The following is a 21,569-nucleotide window of genomic DNA, read 5'->3' on the forward strand; positions in this document are numbered from 1 at the left end:
CGGGAAAACTGATTTCTATCTCATTTCTTATCACTCTAGGCGTTACCACGAGGTGCTTGCCCGCATGGCTTTCCTGTAGGCGTATGATTATACTTTGTTTACAGAGGAGCACCTGCAAACCGGTGATGCTGCCATGTGTCTCTTTTTGTGAGATGCATGAGAACTGGTAGAATCTTGTTTAGCGGTCTGACAATTGACTACTACAAGCGTCTCATTCGCTTGGTCTTTCTGATGGGAATGCGCCACTGAATTTGCTTCATTTTACATTCTTCTGGTCCTTTTTCGTTCGGTAGGACATGGCTTGGAGTCCGCAGCATCGCCATATTTGCTGCCATCATAGTCTCGATGCAACACCTGATAAACGTGTCAAATAAAATGTAAAGTTTCAGAACGCGAGCCATAGTTGTGTCAAACCAATTTAAACCAAAAATAAGTTATGTGAATGTTATGGCATTTTTAAAACAAATTATTTATGCTAGCTTGTGTACGTATTCAATAGTAAACCATGCATAAAACTGCACACATTAGATAAAAGTTTCTTGCCTTGTTGTCCCCTAAAAAAAATTAGCGTAGCCTGCAGTAGTGGCGCAAGGCTAAAGAAATAGCGAAGCTGATTGGCACCTAGCTGGTGCTGGCCTTATGGGTTATGCTTTTCTGTAATTTATTGATTATTGATCGATTATCAATTTGCTATTGATTGGCTCTCGCAAGGTGAAGCGAGGCGCAGCTGTGCGCAGTGATGTCATCACTAGCGTGGCAGCGGAGGAGATAGGCAAAAGCGAGGCGCAGCTGTGCGCAGTGACGTCATCACTAGGCGAGTGTTTGCGAGCACTACGCGGGGAAAAGAAAAGCTTAAAAACTGCTCACTTGTTCTTTCTCCGAATAATTCACTCCGAAGAACTAAAATCTCCAATAAACAAATGTAACACTGTGGGGAAGCATTGCCCCCAAAAATCTGACCCTTGAAAGGTAACAGAGCATTAGCTTTCTAGAAGCATTCAGCTTATAAACGCCAGAAAACCATTAAGGTGTTTAAGAGATGTGGTGTGTGTGTGTGCAGGTGCGGCAGCTGTCAAGGGAGAAGGAGCAGCTGCAGGCTGACTGCAACCGGGCCCTGCTGGCCAAGAGCAAGCTTGAGAGCCTTTGCCGCGAACTCCAGAAGCAGGCCCGGGCAGTCAAGGTGGGCAGACCGTCTGGTCAGCGTTGCCATCTTTGCTTGCGTATACAGTAGACTCCCGTCAAGATGAACATGGTTAAGCAGAATTTTAAGATATGAGGAACAATGTGAAAGCGCTTGGCATGTTTCTGTGTGTGTGGGAGGGTTGCTTTTTAATTCACAAGTGGCACCTGCTTTATTATGAATTTGTAAACATTGACAAAATCAACTGATTTTTGGGCTCACATACAGTGTGTCACACTTTGAAAGAAAACTTCCCTTGAAAGAGGCGCAACGTTCCACATCTGTCAATCCTGTCTGTGTCTGTTGTTCAAGCACTTATAGTGGCTGTGTCAAACCAGTGCCTCCTCTATTTTTTAATAGCCAGTGCAATCGCTCGCTCCACAATTGGAACCTTTGGTGTGCCTTCGTTCAATGAGTTGCCGCGATGTGACGCTACCCAGAGGGTACGACTTCTTGTGCCACACGTGCGTCTGAGCGCGCGTCGCTGCCGTTCCGGAGGAGGTGCAGTAGATGTCTCACTCGTCTGTCAGGATTACTTCCTCCAACTTACGTAGTGAGGCCTATGGTGTTGGGCTGCTGAGCACGAGGTCACGGGATCGAATCCCGGCCACGGCGGCCGCATTTCGATAGAGGCGAAATGCAAAAACACCCGTGAACTTAGGTTTAGGTGCATGTTAAAGAACCCCAGGTCGTTCAAATTTCCGTAGTCCCCCACTACGGCGTGCCTCATAATCAGATCGTGGTTTTGGCAGGTAAAACCCCATAATTAATTAATTAATGTAGTGAGGCGCCACCCAGAGAGTACTCTCTCCCACAACCGTAAAGCAGGCGCGAGCGCTAGCCGACCGGGGAAAGTAGGAAAGGGCGATCGGAGAGGGTGGTGAATGGTATTGGATTGGCCGCATCTGGCTGGCATTGAAAAAATAGAGGAGGCACTGGTCAAACCTACTGAACGAAATGCATGTTGTTCAGGGGCCGTATTTTGAAACGATCCACTTAGGCGATAGTATCGCTTTGGCGATGATATCGTCGTCAGGTGCGCGCTGATTGGCTGGTTGAGCAAAATTGAATGACATCATGCTCAACCACCAATCAGTTCATCAAATTTCGCTAAAACAGCCAATCAACGTGCGCCGCCGTTGGCCAAGATGATAGTGTCGCCAAAGTGGATCATTTCAGAATACAGCCCCTGTTCTCCTCCTTGCAAGGATAAATGGCTACACTGGGCCTAATACAGTATAGACAAGCTTATAACGTGACCGCTTATAGTGCAGGACCGGATGTAATACGGTCTTTTCAGACTCCTGTTAATTTTCCCATAGCACTCTATGTATACGCATATTGCTTACAGTGCAGTTGCGGGACACGAAATACCAGTTACAATGCGGCTGCCTGGAAGTTTGGCAGTCAACCTGGATGGCAAACGCTCCCCTCAAGCCACAAATACCGTATTTACTCGAATCTAATGCACACTTTTTTTCTGATAAAACAGGTCCAAAAATTGCGTGCGTGTTAGAATCGAGTACGACCCTAAATCCAGCTGCGTTACCTAGCCGTCGACATTTCAAAATGGCCGCCTCACACGCACGTCGAGCCTAGCTACTTCGAGCCTAGCTACCGTAGCTTCCTCCATGTGCTGCAGTACACGTGCTTAGGCAATAGTCTACCGTCTGTCTTCACGTTCTCTGCATCTGCTCTATCAGCATGAAGTACCAAGTTCATCATGATGTCGCATTTAATAGGGAAGTGATCATGTGTGCAGAGACGGACGGAAATCGTATCACGTGTGTTCGGAGAATCCAAAACTTGCGATTGGGACTGGCGCAAACAGAAGATTTTCGCCACCAAAGCAATGCGGAACGGTTTCAGTGGACCGAAGCAGGACGTAATCTGCGACGATCCACTTCGGTGATACGATCGCCTTGGCCCTATCTTGAAAGCAATCTGTGACAGGGAAAGTCCGCTGCGAGACGTAGTTTCTCCGCTTATAGGTTGCGTTGAAGCGAGAGGCATGATAGCACGAAGGTCAACTCGCTTGCCGCGCTTTGTCACTCGAGCGTTTTGACAGTTCGTTTCCGCGGTCAACGAGCGAGATGTGTTCGTGTTTGCTTGTATGTGCGTGACACCGTGCTTGGTAATTTATTTAATAAGCGAATACGGAACCTAGAGCACGGTGATAGCGACGGCAGAAATGCGCCTGGAGTGTCCATTATCGCAATAAAATAGTTGTTTTGGTTACAGTGCGGTACCGCTTATAGTGCGGATATTCGCGACTCCGGCGACTTACGTTATAAGCGGTCTACATTGTACTGCAACAGAGCGCTCCCTGCCTTAGTGTGGTCTTTGCAAATGTGTCCCCAGGACGAATGCATGATGCGCATCCGGGACGAGGAGGAGAAGCGCCGGGAAGTGGCCTCCAAGTTCCAGACAACCCTGATGGACATCACGGGCGTGCTGGAAGAGAACCAGGCACGCAGCGTGCAGCTACGTGAGGAGAACTTCCAGCTGGCCCAGAGGCTGAAGGGCGTTATCGACCACTACGACCTCTGGGAGAAGGCCAGTGCTTTCTTGTTTTAGTGTCCTTGGTTCCTGGATTAAAGGCCAAATGCAATGAAATTTCACTTTGGTTGGTTAAATTGGTTATCAAAAAGCTAGTGTATACTGTTAAAGCAGTACAATTAAACCTAGGTATAATGAACCCAGATAAAGCAAACTAATGTCTATATTGAGCATGCAAAACTTACTGACCAATACTCATGTGAAATAACTCCCTTATAATGAACTTAAGATTAGATATATTAAACTTGGGGTATCCACTTGCATGTTGCCGCACATGCAGGGTGTCTGAACGAAATGTTTTTCGTTCTGGTTTTAGTTTCATTCTACTGAAAAAAGTCCCGTTCCGGTTCTGCTCCGGAACGAAAAAAAAAAAATGAACCGTAGCGGTTCATAAGGGTTTTGGTTCGCATGCAAAAATCTTCGAAGCAAAGTAACGATAAAATCATAGTATTAATTTTTCTGAAAAATTGAATTCTGAGATCATGCTCAGTGCCTTGAGTCAAGGCACTGAGCGACTCAAGGCACTGAGCATGATCTCAAAAGCAGCATGTCATCGAGTGGTCTCGCCGTAATTCGAGACCGCTGTTCTGATAAAATGAACTTAAACACTTACGAAGGATAAAGCTTCGGTAACAAAGCATTGTACCTCGTAGAAAACGAAACGATAAGCTCTTAGTGCGCAAGCCCTGGGTTTTGCTACGATGTCGATCTGATAGTGCACTGAGCGGTAGGCTTAGATTAGTGTAGCGCTCGATGGGCTATCGTTCGCACTATGCCTACCTGAGATACACGCTAATTCTGACATTACCTGACGTCGGTTGTTTCGGATTGTTGACTTTCCCCTTGAAACGAGCACCGATCAAAAACATGTCGGCTTCACTCTGAAAGAAAATAAATAACGTTTCGGTTACGTTCTCATTCCAGTCAAAAATATTTTGTTTCGTTTTTGTTTTCGTTCCGTTCCAAGACACTGCGCACATATTTCATGAAGGTTCAAGGTAGTTGTTTTCCGTGTGACCTATAGTTCCAACAGCATCGAGAACCACATTCTTAGTGATGCTAAAAAACGGCCAACGCACACGGCAAAATTGCTACAAGTCAAGTAAAAGGTAAAAATTGCTGCTTACTATGCGTAATTTTCTTTTCAATAAATGAATTTCTTCCTTGATTTTTTTTCTACTGGAGATAACAAAGCTGTCTGTAATAACGCATCATAAAATTTTGTTTAAGTTCATTATAGGCGAGTTTGGGTATACAGTCAAAGGCTTTCATAACGAAGCGCTCGGGACCTCCAAAATACTTTGTTACACAGGGCACTTTGTTGTAAAGATTAAGCACCACACCACTCCCGATAGAGCAGGCTGAGCATGTCCAGCAAAATAAAACCTTTATTTACCATCAATTTAAGAGATAGTGAAAGAAGTCGCTAATTTCCTTCTACGCATTTCCTCCAACGGAATGTGCAAGTGCGGTCGGCGTTATGTCATCAAGGTTCACGCTTGCTCCATCTTGAAACCTGGGAATAATGCAAGGTACAGCTGCAGAGTGTTGAATCCTGCCATTGCCATCATTGTTGTTTAAAAACTTTTCGTTCGTCTTCAGGCTCTCCATCACTGTTGCCTTCATCAACCTTTGCCTCATTCCCGTCCTTGTTGGCTTCAACGATATCGTCGGGCGTCAGTTTCGGAACGACTCGTGTCGTTATCACCCTCGGTATATTCGATAGCTGCCACACTAGTGTCGCTGCCGTTTTGGATCAAGCGATGTGCGAGTTGATATGATCAGGAAGGGCACGATATTGCCTAGTTGTCCCAATTTAGTTGCGCTGTTGTGGCTTACATTGTTGGTGAACCAATTAGCTGTTCCATTGGCCATCAAACTGGTATCAACGTAGAGCTTGTCTGGTTCATGGGGTGGACATACAGAAAAAAAAAACATCCCAGTTGAGCATTCTCGGTAGATTTTATTTATGTTTATTTATTTATTCCATACTGCTAGCCTGGGTACCAGGCCTTAAGCAGGAGTGGGCATACATAATTTTCGAGGACAAAAAGTTGCAACATATAACATCACAAAGACATAGCGAAAAAAAAATTGAAAAGTAACTGCACACAGAGAAAAACATTGCATTTTCTACAGTGAAATGCATCATTATACAACCATTACAACAGGAACAAAAATCAGGATCGGTTCCTCAGTGCATTTATAAATAAATAAATCAACTGTTTCACATCCTACAACATCATCTGGTAAACAATTCCATTCACGGGTTGTTCTTCGAAAAAAAGAATTTTTGAATGTATCAGTGCGATCTATAAAATCTGACTTTCTTAGAGTGACAAAAGCGCACTGCACTTTCAGATATTTCAACCTTTTCATATTTCTTCTTCTTTGTAGTTCAAGTTCCGCCCTTTGCAAGAGGAGTGAGGGTGACGTCTGCCAGCTATAACTATAAAGACAAATCGGATAGATTTTCTTTGAACCCTTTCTAATTTTTTTATGTTGAATGCAGTAAAGGGATCCCATACTACAGCTGAGTATTCTAACGATGGTCTAATAAATGTCTTGAATGCTAGAAGTTTTATGTCCGGCGTGGCATTTCCACCAAGATGTGTTGCATTGGTTCACATGAAAGATGCATTGATACTGTACTGCTGTATTAGAATTCAGTGCAGTTCTTCCGATTGAGTTTGACATTATGAAGTGACTGCTACAGCGCAATGTAGTGCTTACTTTCTTTGTTGGTGGGAATGGGATCTCAATAACTCCGTTGCCAGTGGGCCATCATTGTCACTGGCATAAGCATGAGCAAAAGGATAAGCTGAGGTACAGCCATGATGATGAATATGGACATGTGAGGGTGAACTAGAACACATTCTGCTATTTCTGCTTTCGCCAACATGTACAGTGTCGGCATGGTTTCAGCTTGTACGCTTAGAGGCCTCTACCATCTTCGATACCTGAATAAGTACAGTGGAAAAAAAAACATATCCCGAAAAATGTATTACGCAGAATCGTATCAATGAGGTTCCACTGTAGCAATGTGTGATCATGCTCCTGAGTTACTTGCAAAAAGGTGTTCTACTTTGTAATTTCTTGTTCGCATTTCATTTGGCTATAGCTGTACATGTTGACTTATCAGCAATTGCTTTGGCTTGGTGGCTATGGCATTCAGCTCCTGAGCACAAAGTTTTAATGGCCAAATTTCATTGTAGGCAGAATGTGAAAACAAATATGTGCCAAGGCATTGCTCATTTCAAGTTTCTTAGAGTGCCAGTAAAACAGCCTTGCCACGAGCAGAGGTTTGGCAGGGCGTAAAAGCTACAGACCAGTTGCGATACCACCTTGGAATTCTTTCTCACATAAGCTCCTCACGATGTCACTGATTTCAGAAGCATCTGCTTGGGGCCACTTAAGTGTTTACTGATAAACAAACGTCATCTGGCATTGTAGAGAAACCAAAGGCTTGGCTAGTTCGAATACTCACTTTTTCTGCATAAAAATGGCCCATATATGTGAAAGCAGCATGAAATCTCTGACATAGCAGTAATGCCGCAGGCGCTTTGGCGTAGATGTGAAGGTCAATAAATAGCAGTTTGTCCGTCACCTTCTCTTTTGATAAGCAACACTTTTCTCTGTAAATTGATTGATTAAAAAAAATGGCAATACAGTTCTGAAAAAAAAATATATTCTACTGGGTGTCCCAGCTAACACAGAGAAAGTTGGAAAAAAATATTGAGGTCGTCTATGCAGATGAAAAAAAAAAGCTGTACATTCTTAGCAGCCTCCCGAAGAAAGTTCAAGTGTGTGTTTCTTTTTTTTTTATTGAGTAGTTAGCAGCGACTGACACATCTTTTAATAGCTAATTCTATAACCAAGTTGTCAATGCCAAGTTTGCAGACCACATTTTAAGATGTCTCTCTGTGTGTGATCTGCTATCTTTTATGTAGCCCTTTTTTCGCATTTTAAAGAAAGCCCACAAGAATTATAAGCGATTCACCAGAGCCAACCACTTGCATGCCACAGCAAATTTTTTTTTTAATTGCTAGAAAAAGAGCTATGCCCATAGGAACATGCTGTGAACACTCAAAGTGATGTCTTCGTATGTGTTTTACAAACCTCGTATTGACATTGTGGCCATAGAATTAGTAATTCAAATGTCTGTTAATTATTTGCTACTAATTACCAATAAAAACACAAAAATACTGGAGACTTCTTTAGTTGGTTTTAACAAAATACAGTTGATTTCATCTGCGCCGAGGCTTCGCTATTTTTTCTTTAACTTGCTATGCGTCAGCTGGGACACTCAGTATATAAGTGTTAGCTGAGTTTCTTTTCCTTGTATCTCTAACACTCAATTGCCCTTTTCTTGCAGAACGTAGATGCCGTTGTTCAGCAGAAGGAGCTGCAGGCACAGGTGGCCACAACACACCTGGCCAAGGCCCAAGCACAGTTGCAGGCAGAGAGGCAGGCATTCATTTCTGAGAAGCAACTGGTGAGAAATGGCCACACAGCCTGTCAGATACTAACCCCCACAAAGCCCAAACACCATTCACACACATCAAGGGAAATTAGAGCAACTTGTTTACCTTTGTTTGCCCACAGAGAGTAGGTTCGAACCAAATTAAGCAATCAAATGTCACTTATGTGATGCCCCTTGTGTAATAGTCAAACTTCCATATAATGAACATGGATATAACAAAGTAAATATAAAATGTTTCTCGCAGATATCAGTGTGTAGCGATTATTTGCTTATAATGAATATCGGATATAACAAAGGTATCTCTGTCAAATCAGACTTGGCTATAACGAGGTTCAGCTATATGCCCTTATCAAGAGCCTTGAAGGTACTAAAGTGAAGTGGAATAAATAATTACTACAGTGCTGTCCACTTATAAAGATACCACGTGTAACAATATATTGGTTATAAGGATGAGTCAGTTTAAGGGAGGACGCAGCTTTTGCATAGCGAGAAATGGCCAAACAAATTGATTTTTGGAAAATCACATTTTCAGTTTCTATAACCCTTTTTCTATCTGATTCCGAAATATCTTCAGTGACGACCATGTAGAAGTGGTCTAAAAAATTTGTTGTATCAGTCAAGGTGGTGAAAATTTTCGGGGAAATGGAGGAAAAACAGCGTTTTTCAAGCCACATTATCTTTAGAACGATGCAACCGAGTGCCGCCATCTTGGTTTTGTCAGAAAGTGCATTTATCTGTCTTCAAATATGCCACTTCAGTTATCTCTTTCACACACAAACAAGCGCCCAAATGCCGTATTTACTTGAATCTAATGTGCACTTTTTTCCCTATAAAACAGGTCCAAAAATTATGTGCGCATTAGAATCGAGTACGACCCTAAATCCGCGCTGCCATATAGCCATCGGCATTTCAAGATGGCTGCCTCGTGCACGCTTCAAGCCTAGCTGCCGTAACTTTCACCATGTGCTGCAGTACTTGTGCTTAGGCATTAGTCTACCTTCTATCTTCCCGTTTTCTGCGTTTGCTTTATCAGAATGAACTGCCGAGTTCATCATGACGCCACATTTAAAAGAAAAGGGATCATGTGCGAGGAGATGGGCCGCATCACAGGCGTTCGGCTAATCCGAAACTAGCGTGCGGGACTGGCACAAACAGAAAGAGAGGATTTTCGCCAGCAAAGCAACGCGGAAGGGTTTCAGTGGACCAAAGCGGAACGTATTGTGCGACGATCCACTCGGTGATACGATCGGCTATCTTGAAAGGGATCTGTGACGGGGAGAGTCGGCCGCATGCTGTGCTTTCACCGCTTCAATTTCGTGTTGAAGCGAGAGGCGTGCTATCACGAAGGTCAATTCGCTCACCGCGCTTCGTCACTCGTGTTTTGACAGCTAGTTTCCGTGGTCAACAAGCGAGACGTGTTCATGCTTGCTTGTGCGCGAGTGACACCGTGTTTGTTAATTTAGTAAGCGAATGTTTGCAAGTTTATACGGCCGATAAAACTGCTATCCTTATTTCGCATAGCTTTCTACTAATTTGCTATCGCAATCGATGCTTCGCCTTTCGGGCGAAACTGCGCCTTTTTTTTATTCATCGCAACTTTAGTGCATGGGAGTAAATCTTTGTTTTTTTTCCAATTGAGAGAAAGTTGTATTTCTGTATGAAAGCATGAGGTGCGTGGTACTGTAAAGGATTTTTTTTTTTTTCGGTCACGGAAAACGGGTGCGCGTTACAATTGAGGGAGCGTTAGAATAAAGTAAATACGCTAATTAAAGGTCGTTTCGAAGTCATTGATTGGCCGCAACCACCACATGACTCTCCCGCGCTTCACCATTGGTCCAGCACTCACGCCATAGGGTCGTCGTCTGCTCTTTGTACCTCACGAGCTCTCAACAAGTATCAAAACAGGTGCAACGCGGATATTGCGCAAGCGTGGCCGATCGCTCTGTTTCTGGACGTGCCAGATCAGCTGTTAAGCATTCCAAGCATTGGCAACACAGACTTCGGGACCAAGCTTCATGCGTAGAATCCTTGCACACTCTAGAATGCTAAGCATTCGAGCATTGGCGCTTCGGAATTTGCGCTCAAGCATATTGCGTGCAGTCTCCTCGGACCTGCGACCATGCACATTGGGTAGTGTGCACTTTGGGCGTGGACTCCTCAGACTCGCAGCTAAGCATATCGAGCGTCTACTTGTTTATCATATTGTCACGATATCTTGTAACAATATCTATCATACCATCAGGGGCATAGCATCAGCCCCCCCCCTGAAATTTTTTCGTGCTGTCATGCACCGTCGACCAAAACTACCACCGGCACCTGGAATCATTCGGGAGTTTGCCTACGATGTCTTCTTCACGCCCAAAAAGACATTTCGGCGTGAACATTGCCAACTCGGACTGGATTTCGTGGCAACGCCCATGCACCAGGAGTCTCATAACCCAAGGAGCTCCATCCGAGCACAAAGTCTCAAGGGCTTTTTGATGGCGAGCGGGCGCATCGCGACATTTGCGGTGGCCACGGAATCTACGGAGCGCGTGGATTTCAATTCCGAAACTTTATCGGTATAAAGTTCTCATAAACTTTTGACGTGAAAGGTGCACTGACATTTCCAAAGGTGTGCTTTAGATTTTCGATTCCAGAACTTCGTGGGTTTAATGTTTTTATAAACTTGGGCCAATATGTGCAGACTGGAGCCCTCGTGTCTAAGCCATTCCAGAAATGGAAGCACGCACTCGAAATCTTCCACACACACGAGAGTACTAAATAGTATCACCGTGACTGTCAGCAGGAAACTGATAATTTTCTCCAAACATTTTCAGGAAGCGTGCCCAATGTGATCGATCAGCTCAACCAGGGCAGGTAAAGTAAAATAAGAGAAAACAAAAGAAAGTTAATGGCCTATTATTGAGACAGTTCTCTTTTGCTGGCGACAAGGTCTGGCTCTCTGTGGCCATAGGGACAGTGGTCCTATGGATTTAAGCAAAGCCCCTGCTGAAAGTACTGGTATTTTCAGAGCGCTTCTTTGCATGCGAGCTGATTGTGGAAATACATATCTGGTGAACCATTTGGAAGGTTGCCCCAATACTGCCTCGTATTTAAGCCCAGATGTACAAAACCAAATTATAGAAATTTGTGGTGAAATTATCAAAGAAAGCCTAGTTGCAAAAGTAGATGCTGCAGGCTGCTTCTCTGTACTTGCTGACAAAACGACGGACATTGCTGGAATCGAACAGCTTACTGTACCTAAGCAAGGATGCCAACGACATCGAAGAAGTGTTTTTAGGTTTTGTGCCAATCAGGACCAATCAGGCCTCAGAGCAGTGCTGGCCGGGCTCACCGCAGGCATACGTGAGCGGGCCAAAAGCAGCTATCAGAGCTGCACTCCATTTAGGCCAGGACCGCTGCTTGATGCCTTCGTAGTTTTCTCATGCCTTGGTGGCATCGCAAAGGTGTTTTGCTGCAATCAGCCATCTCTGTTCTGGCCAAGCATGACGATCACCCAAGGCATTGATAGTTCCAATCCAAAGGATGACGGCGTCTTGAAAGCCACGGAACGCTGGTATTTCCACGAAAGCTGGCTGCAGGGAAGCGTGGACGGCGTTCCCAGGCAGGACGCAACCGCTGATGGATGCGAAGGCGGTCGTCATAACCTGTAACTGTTGTCACGTTGGTGATGGCGTGGACGAGGGTATCAGTACATCCCTGTCCTAGAGCCGCCGAGGAGCCTTGGATGCCATCCCCAGATGGTGCAGGGGGTACTTGCGACGGTGGTAGGATGGCGGGCTCCAAACCTAAGGAAGCGTGTACTCGGCACGCCGAAGAACCGTGCGAGGAAACTCTTAAGGCTGGAACGCCTTAAGGCAGGTTTGTGGTAGACTGCGCCACTCTAAAGGAGAGAACAGAGACAGCACCCGATCCTGGGCCAGCTGTTCTATTCTCTCCTCGTCGTCTTCTCCCTCTCTGCCTGCGCCCCTAATGCGAGCGCGGGAGCCCCAGTGCATCTTTCTCTTCATTACACTGCAAATTTCGCAAGACTCAACGAAGTATGAGCTTGCACAGTTGACGATTCTGAAAACTGGGAGTGTCACGATCATGAATGCTGGGACCAGTGACCATGCCAATCAATGGAAAAAGGCAGGCTTTGTGCGCCAGGGCAAAAGCTCCCATGATAGTGAGACCACCACCGTGGAAGCCACTGACATTGTCGAGCTCTGGGAGCTCAGTAATTGATTTCGCTCGTTGATTTCATGCACATGAAAGGATTGCTGCCAGTGTTTGCGCAGCAGCTGGACACAGTGCACGCCGCGATTGTAAACCTGAAACTGCTGCGAAAACAAGTGCAGATTTCTGACTATTTCAGCTCACTTAACGTTTCACACTCTGCTTAGAGGTATAAATAAACATATTTTTCGCAGCCTACTTTCTACAGTGTTCATTCTTTAGTGCAAATGACAAATTTGGATTCGGAGCTACAAAGGTATGTTCAGCAGCTTTATTCACGGCAGTCCAGATATATTGATGACCGGGTATAATGATTGGACGTTTTGTTCTTATTAATATTGTTATAAGTGGACTGCACTGTAGTATTTAATCAATTAATTAATAATTGGTTCGCTGAACTATCCACAACTGAAAACTCGTTTCCGGGCATCAAAAACGTTAAGATAGCGTTTGCATTTAGTTTCCTGCGCCCACTTAACGTTTTGAGGCATAACCCTATGTGCAGCAAAATGATAAGTTGGTCTTAGTGGGGTTAAAGAAACTTACACAGAAAACTAGGTTAAAAAAATGATAATAATCCATGCCTTGTTAGGAACCACCTATGCGTAGACCTGGATCTACAGCAAAGCTCTGAAAATCAAGCTTTCTTTACCTCTGTCCCCCACTTTGCGAGTGCTGGCAGCTGTCTTGCACATTGGGGTGGTATCAGAGATGGTGTAAACCGAAACGGCCTGGGGCAGTGGGTGATGTAAGCTTATATAGAGGTGTGTGCAAATATAAAAATTTTCTAACAAAAATTGAATACAAATATTCTTTGACTTTCTTAATTTGCATGCCGAAACATAAACGAGCTGGGAGCGATATGTTTTGGAAAGCGAACTGGCCTCCACCAAAAGGCTTCGGTAGGGCTTGGAAACTCATTGCTGTCAGATCATTTGTTTAAAGTCCTGTCTTCCATTTTCACTGAACCAGATAAAAAGCAAGAAGAAAGACATATCAGTTTGAGATTCTGCACTGTAAGACCCTTCATCTCTTGCTGTGTGCAGGTGCTGAAGCAGGTATGTGAGTCGCAGCGGCAGCAAGAGGAGCTGGCGGCGCGAGAGTCGCACCTGCGGGAGGAGCTGTCGTCTCATGCCAGCAAGTACGAGGAGTTCCAAGGGGCCCTGGTGCAGAGCAACCAACTGTTCCGCACTTTCAAACAAGACATGGAAAAGGTAATGCATTCGCTTCCACTTGGTGACTAAGCTTGTTCCTTGTCATGGTGGTTGCATTGTAATAAAGAAAGGCGGTTACTTATGTTGGAAGTTTTAGTGACAAGTCTGTGCAAGTACAACAAGCAATAAGCACTCGGGACCCAACAACTGGTACATTCTCCACTCTCTCCAGTTGAATGGGCGCATTAGCACCCGAAGATGGCGAGCTTTGAGGCAGCGGGGTTCTACTGCAGTAGGGTTTCTTTATTTTGACCCTGACACGGCAGCGCTATCACGGAAACGTGCGCATCAAAACGAGACTGGGTAAGAGATAGAAAACAAAGATAGGAATGTGTGGACCATACTAAGAGTGTATTTGTCATTATCCGTGCCATTTTTTTCTAGGGTTGTGCGAATACTCGAATATCACCAAATCGAATGGTAAACAAACGAATCATTTTATTCACGAATCGAATATCTACTATTCAATTTCTTTAATATTCTGTACGATCAATGTAGAAACCCGTGCTATGCCCACATCTCGTGTGCACCGTGTTGCCTCTCGTGCTCGATGCCACGTAAAAGAGCAGCTCACTTTGATTTCGGCGTAAAATGAGCACCAAGTGCGCCGTGAACAGGCCGCCTGGTCGCGGACATTGTCTTTGCAAGCAGTTCTGTCCTACTGCATGCGCTTCCCGATGTCAGCCCAATGTGGGGATCGCACACACAGTGACCGAATGCCGAAACTCGTAGAACGGTGCCACGTCAGCCAGGCTGCCTCTGTTAGTACAGGGTTCGTCCAGGTCGACAGGATAGAATGAAACGATAATGTGATGGAAGCAATAGCAGAGCGTATTTCGGGGAATGTGGTGATCGGGCTGATTAGCTGCCGGAGGGCACGCAGATCTTGTTGGGTATGCGGTGACAAACTTAATGCCGCTTCAACAGCTGTCAATTCAACCCGTACGCAGGATATCGGATATTTTGTGGCAAGTGTTCTGCGACGGCTTGCGGCCGTTACCACGTTGGCCAGTGGCGAATTTTCTTCACGGCCAGGCTGCATAGGCCGTTCGTTATGCCTGATCAGTGCTGCTTCCTCGAACATCAGTGATTAAAGTTACAATTAAGTGCCGAATCAGCGCGGATTTATAGTGCGCTGACCGTGATTTGCTAGCTATGTCTTTTATGCCATTCCTTTCAATGCTTTTTGCACGTCAGTGGTCAGAGCGACGCTCCGGATGCGTTATCAACGGGATTGGCCAGCCATGAACTGTGGATGATAGATTGTACGAGTGGCATAGAATCGAGCGGAAGGCATTGCTGCAAAATCGCGGCCTTTATCTCAACCATTGTCATGCTATCGCTAGATATAAATGAAAGCACAGTCAATGTATGCACCGAATTCTCATCAGCGACTACTAGATTACATAGGCTTCACTAGTTTCGCTTTCGCGGAGCACCAACAACATAGCCGACAATCATGCTGGTGACGTCTCAGAACAGAATATCGCCATTTCTACTTGTCTCGTTGGCCATATTGGCACATGGTTATGCAGTCGGAGTCCTAATTATCACACGATGCGCGATAAAGTGTCTGAAATTTCGGTAATCTTTATACATCTATGGGGCGAGTGGTGGTGCTACGACGCTGTCTGAATAATCAAGCATGTCCAAATAATGGGTCGTTGACTGTAATCCAGAGCCCTCCTCTACTACAAACAGTGCACCTTTGAGTCACTATAACTCTATCAGTAATTATTACAGACACTGTAACGTTGCTCAAGTTTTTAGATGTTTCTCGTCACCCACCGCGGTGGCTCAGTTAGCTAACGCGTTGCACTTCTGAGCGCGAGGTCGCGGGATTAACTCCCGGCCACGACGGTCACATTTTGATGCAGGCGAAATGCAAAAACTCCCGTGTGCTTGCATTGTAGTGCACGTTAAAGAACCCCAGGTGGTCAAAATTAATCCGGAGCCCTCCACTACGGTGTGCCTCATTATCAAAACTGGTTTTGGCACGTAAAACCCCAGAAAGAAGAAGATGTTTCCCGTTAACATGTAACGAAAAAGAAGACAGCCACATTCTTGCACACTGTTCTTAGTTCTGCTTGGGGGCTGACATTACAACTTCACGTTTGAAGGCTTCTGGGTATTTCGTTTGCTTAAAACAGCCACATCTACATCTCTAAGGCTTATGGTTGGCGAGTGCCACTCTTAGATGCATGACTGTACAGCACAATCTTCTGGTGATTTCAGTGCTGTGGGATAGCTATGTAAAGAGCTCAGATGTTTTTCCTTTCCTACTTTGCAGATGTCGAAGAAGATCAAGAAGCTGGAGAAGGAAACAGCGCAGTGGAAGTCTCGCTGGGAAGCCAGCAATAAAGCCCTTGCAGACATCACAGCAGAAGTGAGCCTACAGTGCACAATCATTCATCTCTGCATTAGAATAGACCAGCAAGGTTGATGTTTTGATCTGTGAAACATGTCACCATGCGATGGCATGTGAGTGTGCCATCGTAATGCCTGCCTTGCACCAATATAGCTAACTTGAAGACATCTAGGAATTAAGAAAGCAACATGGTTTGCACGTCCATGTCCTACGCCACAACCAACCTAAAAGAATCTATTGCTCCACTAGTTGGTTTGTGTTAGTAGGTTTAACAAGCAACAAAAGAAAGCAGACACAGAGTAAGTGGTAACTCACAACTAAAGTTTATTCAGAGAAAATGGCATGCATATAAAGAAGCAATAAATATGGGGCATTTTTTTTAATGCAAAGCGTCAAATGGCTCCTTGAGAAAAAAAAAACGGCGTCAGTCGTCTGGAGCAGCGAAACGGCACGCAAATTGCAGTTGGCTGTGACGCCACGTCACAATGGGAACTCAATCAAGGCGTGCGCCTTGATTGAGTTCCCATTGACTGCGACGCTACGTCACAAGCGTGCCTTGATGGAGCAGAGCGGGGGAAAGGGAACACCTGCCTGCTGTATTCGCACGCCAGGTGTTGCACGAAGGGAGATGGCATGGTCGTGATGCCATGTCACTCTCGCTCTCGAAAGCCGGTACGTGGTCCGTATCTCTCACTCTCGCCCTCACTGGGCTGAGCTGCTGTGCATGCCTGCCAGCCTTGGGGGCCGTTGCTGCTTCCTGGGTCTCTCGTCATGCAGGACCTCGGTGGCATGCGGCATTGGCACTGCAGACTGCTGCTGTTTGCCGGCTCAGGCGGCAAGTACCTCTATGGTACATTACTCGCAGCGAAAAATTCTAAGGACTGCTCAGTGGCATTCAATTGGACAGTAATGCTTTCACATTCACAACTCATCAGAAGTGGTTAGGTGTCCTTCGATTTTTCTCTTTTGAGGATCGTATAGAATTAAAAAAAAAATCACCTGTGGCAGATAGTGTAATTGTAGTCCTTCAGCTGGATTTGTCTAAGCGGCAAACATTATTCGTCTCAGAAAACTAAATGCTTAATTGACTAATCAGCAGAAATGCACTGTATTGTTCAACTGTCTAATTACATTACAGCACATACTTGAATTTACGAATTGAAGTCGGTGATCTTTTTCTAGTGTATATATACCTTTTGTGTCCCCTCCCGTGATGCCTTATGAGAGACATGTACAAACATGTATGTACTCCGTGGCAAGGCATTAAGTGCAGAATTACATAGACTTTGCAGCATTGAAAACACAGAGCTCTCTTTCATTATCTGTGCACTTTTCATTTTCCATGAACAGAAGCACGGTAGAGACAAGGAACTGGTGGCTGTTCAACAGCGGGTCATCACATTGGAGAAGCTGTGTCGTGCACTTCAGCTAGAAAGGAATGAGCTGAGCCTGAAGGTCAAGGAGCTTGGGGGAGTTGGCGTCGACAGTGCCACTGGTACGTTTGTGGCCCAGTGGGCCTGAATGTTCAGTGATTGTGCACAGTGTCCGGTTTGCAAAATCAAAGCACCATCACTTCTGCACACAGTGACCTGTAGAGGACTATGCAACACTGTGGTGGGACATTAGAATGTACTTTAAGTACAGTTAAACTTCGATATAAGGAAGTCGGTAAAATTGGCAATTTGTTTCATTATATCGAAATTTCGTTACATTAAAATTCAACCTTTTAGCAAATAAGTACATTTGCCGATAGGTTTTCTTACATGGAAGAGGCCGTAAAGTTTTACGAAATATTGGGCAATCGGAAAAAGGAAATTTTAATGAGAAAAAATTTCATTTTGTTGAATTTGAGTTGGTGACAACAGATACGGTCTCATGCCGTATCGATGATACGTTCACATTGGTGGTATGAAGTGAAGCCAGCCACGCTTCCACGTTCACCCCACCACCGCGGCTCACCTGCAGTGAAATGACACCATCAGGAAAAGTGCCAGCAGCAGGGAGGAAATGCTTCGTCTAACTCTGCCTTCAACACATCTCTGAAACTTGAGATTTCGCAACCTCCAATACTAAACGTGCGGGAAGACAGCACACATTATGCTACGCCATCTCGGAACACCTTCTTTTTCCACATGCAGCAGCTTACATCCCAAGAAGGGAGCACGGGCTATGTACAGTATAGACCACTTATAACATAACCACTTATAGTGCAGGACCGGATATAGTGCGGTCTTTTCAGACTCCGGTTAATTTTCCCATAGCACTCCATGTATACACGTATCAGTTATAGTGCAGTTGCGGGAAACGAAATACCGGTTACAGTGCGGCTGCCTGGGAGTACTGAAGTCAGCGGAGACGGCGAACGCTCCCCTCAAACGGGCGCCCCAAGGAGTGCTCGAGGAAGAAAGAGACGAAGTGGAGGAGAAGGGCACGTGGTGCGAACGAACACAGCCAGTGAGGCTGAAACCAGAATCTTGAGTGCGAGTCGAGTCGTGAAATATCACGGCACGCATAGCGAGCGAGGGCCACGAAACGGCCGGCCAACGTTCGCTTCACGATAACGGCAGTAAACGAAACTTCAGCGAGCGAGCGAGCGGGCGGCGCCGCCATGGCACGGCGAAGGGTGCATGTGGAAACCGTGGAATGTGAGGGAGGAGGGCGGCAGTAACGCGGATTTCGCCTTGGCAACTCCGCCGCTTCGGTGGCTCCCCTCGCCCTCCCTGCGCGCCCGCCACCGTGCAGGCGCCGTCGCTACAGCCGACCCGGCGCCAGCTCCCTGAAGTTTCGTTTTCTGCCGTTATCGGGAAGCGGGCGTTTGCCGGCGTGGGTAGTTTCGTTGGCCGGCCTGGGACAGCGCCGCTGCTTCCCTCTGCGCCGTAGCCGCAGCGTGCAAGGTCAACATGTGACTAGAAAGTAGAGGAAGCATAAAGGAGAAAGAAGGGTTCACTGCCATTTTCTACGCGTGGCTACGGTAGCGTGGCTGAGACGTCGGCACGTACACGCATGTTCTGGCGCAACGCAGAATCGGTGACCTTGCCATTTGAGAGAGGGTGAAATGTCCGCCGCATTTTTTTTTCTTTTTGTCTGTTCGCGCGTGACATCGAGGGGCCTCCCCTAAGCTTTTACTCTATGGCGGTGCCGGAGCAATGCCGGTCGGAGGCGCCGCCGCGTGATTTGGTTCGAAGAAAAAACAAAAACAAAAAAACACAGGAGCTATAATGTAATGGGTGCCTCCAGATTGATTTTGGCCTCCTAGTGTTCTTGTAATGTGCACCTAAATCTAAGTACTGGAGCGTTTTTGTATTCCACCCGTCAGAAAGCAGCTGCCGCAACCGGATGAGCGGCTACTGAAGCACCGTGGCAGATCTTGAGGCAAGAAATATCTGAGTGCATCAGAAATGCCATCTTGTTTCAAGTCTGCAAACTAGTCTCTGAAAGGGATACAATGGTCAAAGCAGGAGTGGTGTTGTCAAAGAATCACATTTGATCACTTTAGGGAGACTGTGTGACTTGGCACCTGACGCGTCAGCATCTACAGTGACAGCGTTCCTTCACTTTTAATCGTATTGTCACTTCCAGAAAATTCCATGTGTCACGTCACCTGACGCGTCGGCGTCTACAGCGACAGCGTTCTTAGCATTATGCCAAGACGGTGTGTTAGGCACAGCACAAAGAATTCTGTCAGTTGTTTACACTGGCGCGTCATCTGGTACCGAGTCACACAAAATTTGCATAAGTGATTACGATCCCCAAAAGTCAGAATTCAGGAATACTGCTTCCAACAGGCACTGCGACTGGTTACCTGCGTTTTTTTATTGTTATTGGAACACATTGTATTGGCCAAAGATGCCAAGTGCAAAGTATTGTGGTAGCTGAACATGTGCATAAAAGTAGCTCTAGAAACACACATGCTTAGCTATCAATGCATGGGTTTGTGTGCATTGCATTATTAAACTTTATAAATTCTGTATCTATTGCCTCTTCCTCTCTTTCCAGAAACCCCTGGCTCTACAACAGTTGTGAATGAGTCAACGGAAGGATAACACGTTTAGTTGGGAATCATAGAAGTACAAAGCTCACACAGGCCTTATCTCCAGTCTTCTTTTTTTTTCTATCTTTGTTTTAGCTATCAGACAAGATACAGACATGAAGCGCTGCAGTCAGGGATTGAGTATAAAAAATTGTGGCAACGTATTTTCGGCCACTTACATTATTTAAGTATCGCGCACTGAATGGTTAGTAAACAGCAGCGCACAAGGATTTCTGGAAAAGAAATTAAATGTGTGCCTGTGATACAGGCGTTCAGAAGAAATGCTGCACTGTTGTCTGATTGTGGAATGTCATATTGAATGTGTCTCTAGGTGCCACATAGAACTTTTATTTAGGAACTGTTACCATTTTTAATGCTATGCTAGCTTTATATTTCCAAAGCTGTGAACATTAAAATTCACAAAATCCCAATGGAAGTGACACTGCAGGTAGTGGTAAAGGGGCATAGCACACTTTTTTTTTTTTAAACTCACTCCATCCACACATCTTTTTGAGGAATACAAACACACTCTATTAATGAGGATTCACCTTAACCTGCACACAAGCAGCAGTGAACTTGGAACAGCTAAGACTGATTAGCAACAAATTGTTTTGGATCAGAGTGACTTTCTCAGCCACTCAGCTGTTGCTGATAATTTCGTCTACTTCAGGAACTTGTCTGTGTAAACTTGCTCAAAGCAACTACAGTGCCAGATTTAAGAAATTTTGGGGCCCAGGGCTAAATTTGCCTTGGGGCCCCAGTGATTGTGATGATGACAATGATCACAGTGACTTGTTAAAGTGTCAAATGTTTAGACATACAGGTTTCGCCTTCTGTTTCCAGTTTTATTCTCAGATAAATAGTTGCACACCTATGAACTAAATGTGAGGGCTTGCGTATTGATATAAATTTTCTAACATTTCTGCTTTGAGAAAGGTTTCTTTGCTTCTGCTAGGTTATCTATACTCCATCTCACAAGCTGTTGTCACACTGCCGAAGGTACGAGGCGTACGTAGGCAACATCCTTACACTGCAATATGTATATAGTTCCGAGAGTAACTGGCTGATTTTTGGCTACACTAGAGAGTTTTATTTCTGCTCGCTACAAAAAACGGTGCAGCTATACGTGACATGTTAGGACCTTTGCGTATGCACGTTGTATACTGCGAATTACTGTGGTAGTTACCGCCGGTAACCATAATAGCCACCCTAACCGTGATCACTTTTAGAGACATGGCAGCACCCATACAGTGCCGACCACCCGCTTCGATCCGAATTCGCGCTTTTTACTGGCTCTCCGTCCTGTCAGCAAGAAACAAGGGGCAAGATTCGTCATCTCTAAGTCTCACCTCAAGCTGAGGTTATATCATTAGGTATGTTTTGTCGCAATTATTGAGATCGGCTGTTTGTTTTCACGCTGCTAGGACTACAGATGCAGCACCAAGCCGTAAAACTGATTTGATTTCTAGTTAGCAGATGGCACCTTAGCACTGGCATTGGTGACAGAAAACTGT

The 21,569-nt window shown here is 45.3% G+C and overlaps 1 protein-coding gene across 1 annotated transcript in view; it reads left to right on the forward strand.

Annotated features, from left to right (window-relative positions):
• LOC119461299 (alpha-taxilin) overlaps positions 1–20,337 on the forward strand; it is a 29,535-nt gene extending 9,198 nt beyond the window's left edge. Inside the window, exons 6-12 of the mRNA XM_037722546.2 lie at positions 1,061–1,180; positions 3,542–3,736; positions 8,115–8,234; positions 13,490–13,657; positions 15,948–16,043; positions 17,376–17,520; positions 20,022–20,337. Coding sequence (XP_037578474.1) covers positions 1,061–1,180; positions 3,542–3,736; positions 8,115–8,234; positions 13,490–13,657; positions 15,948–16,043; positions 17,376–17,520; positions 20,022–20,068 — 891 coding nt within the window. The 3' untranslated portion in view covers positions 20,069–20,337. The remainder of the gene's footprint in view (positions 1–1,060; positions 1,181–3,541; positions 3,737–8,114; positions 8,235–13,489; positions 13,658–15,947; positions 16,044–17,375; positions 17,521–20,021) is intronic.
• The last annotated feature ends 1,232 nt before the right edge of the window (positions 20,338–21,569 follow it).

This window comes from Dermacentor silvarum, chromosome 8 (genome assembly GCF_013339745.2).
Source record: "Dermacentor silvarum isolate Dsil-2018 chromosome 8, BIME_Dsil_1.4, whole genome shotgun sequence".
NCBI classification, from domain to species: Eukaryota; Metazoa; Arthropoda; class Arachnida; order Ixodida; family Ixodidae; genus Dermacentor; species Dermacentor silvarum.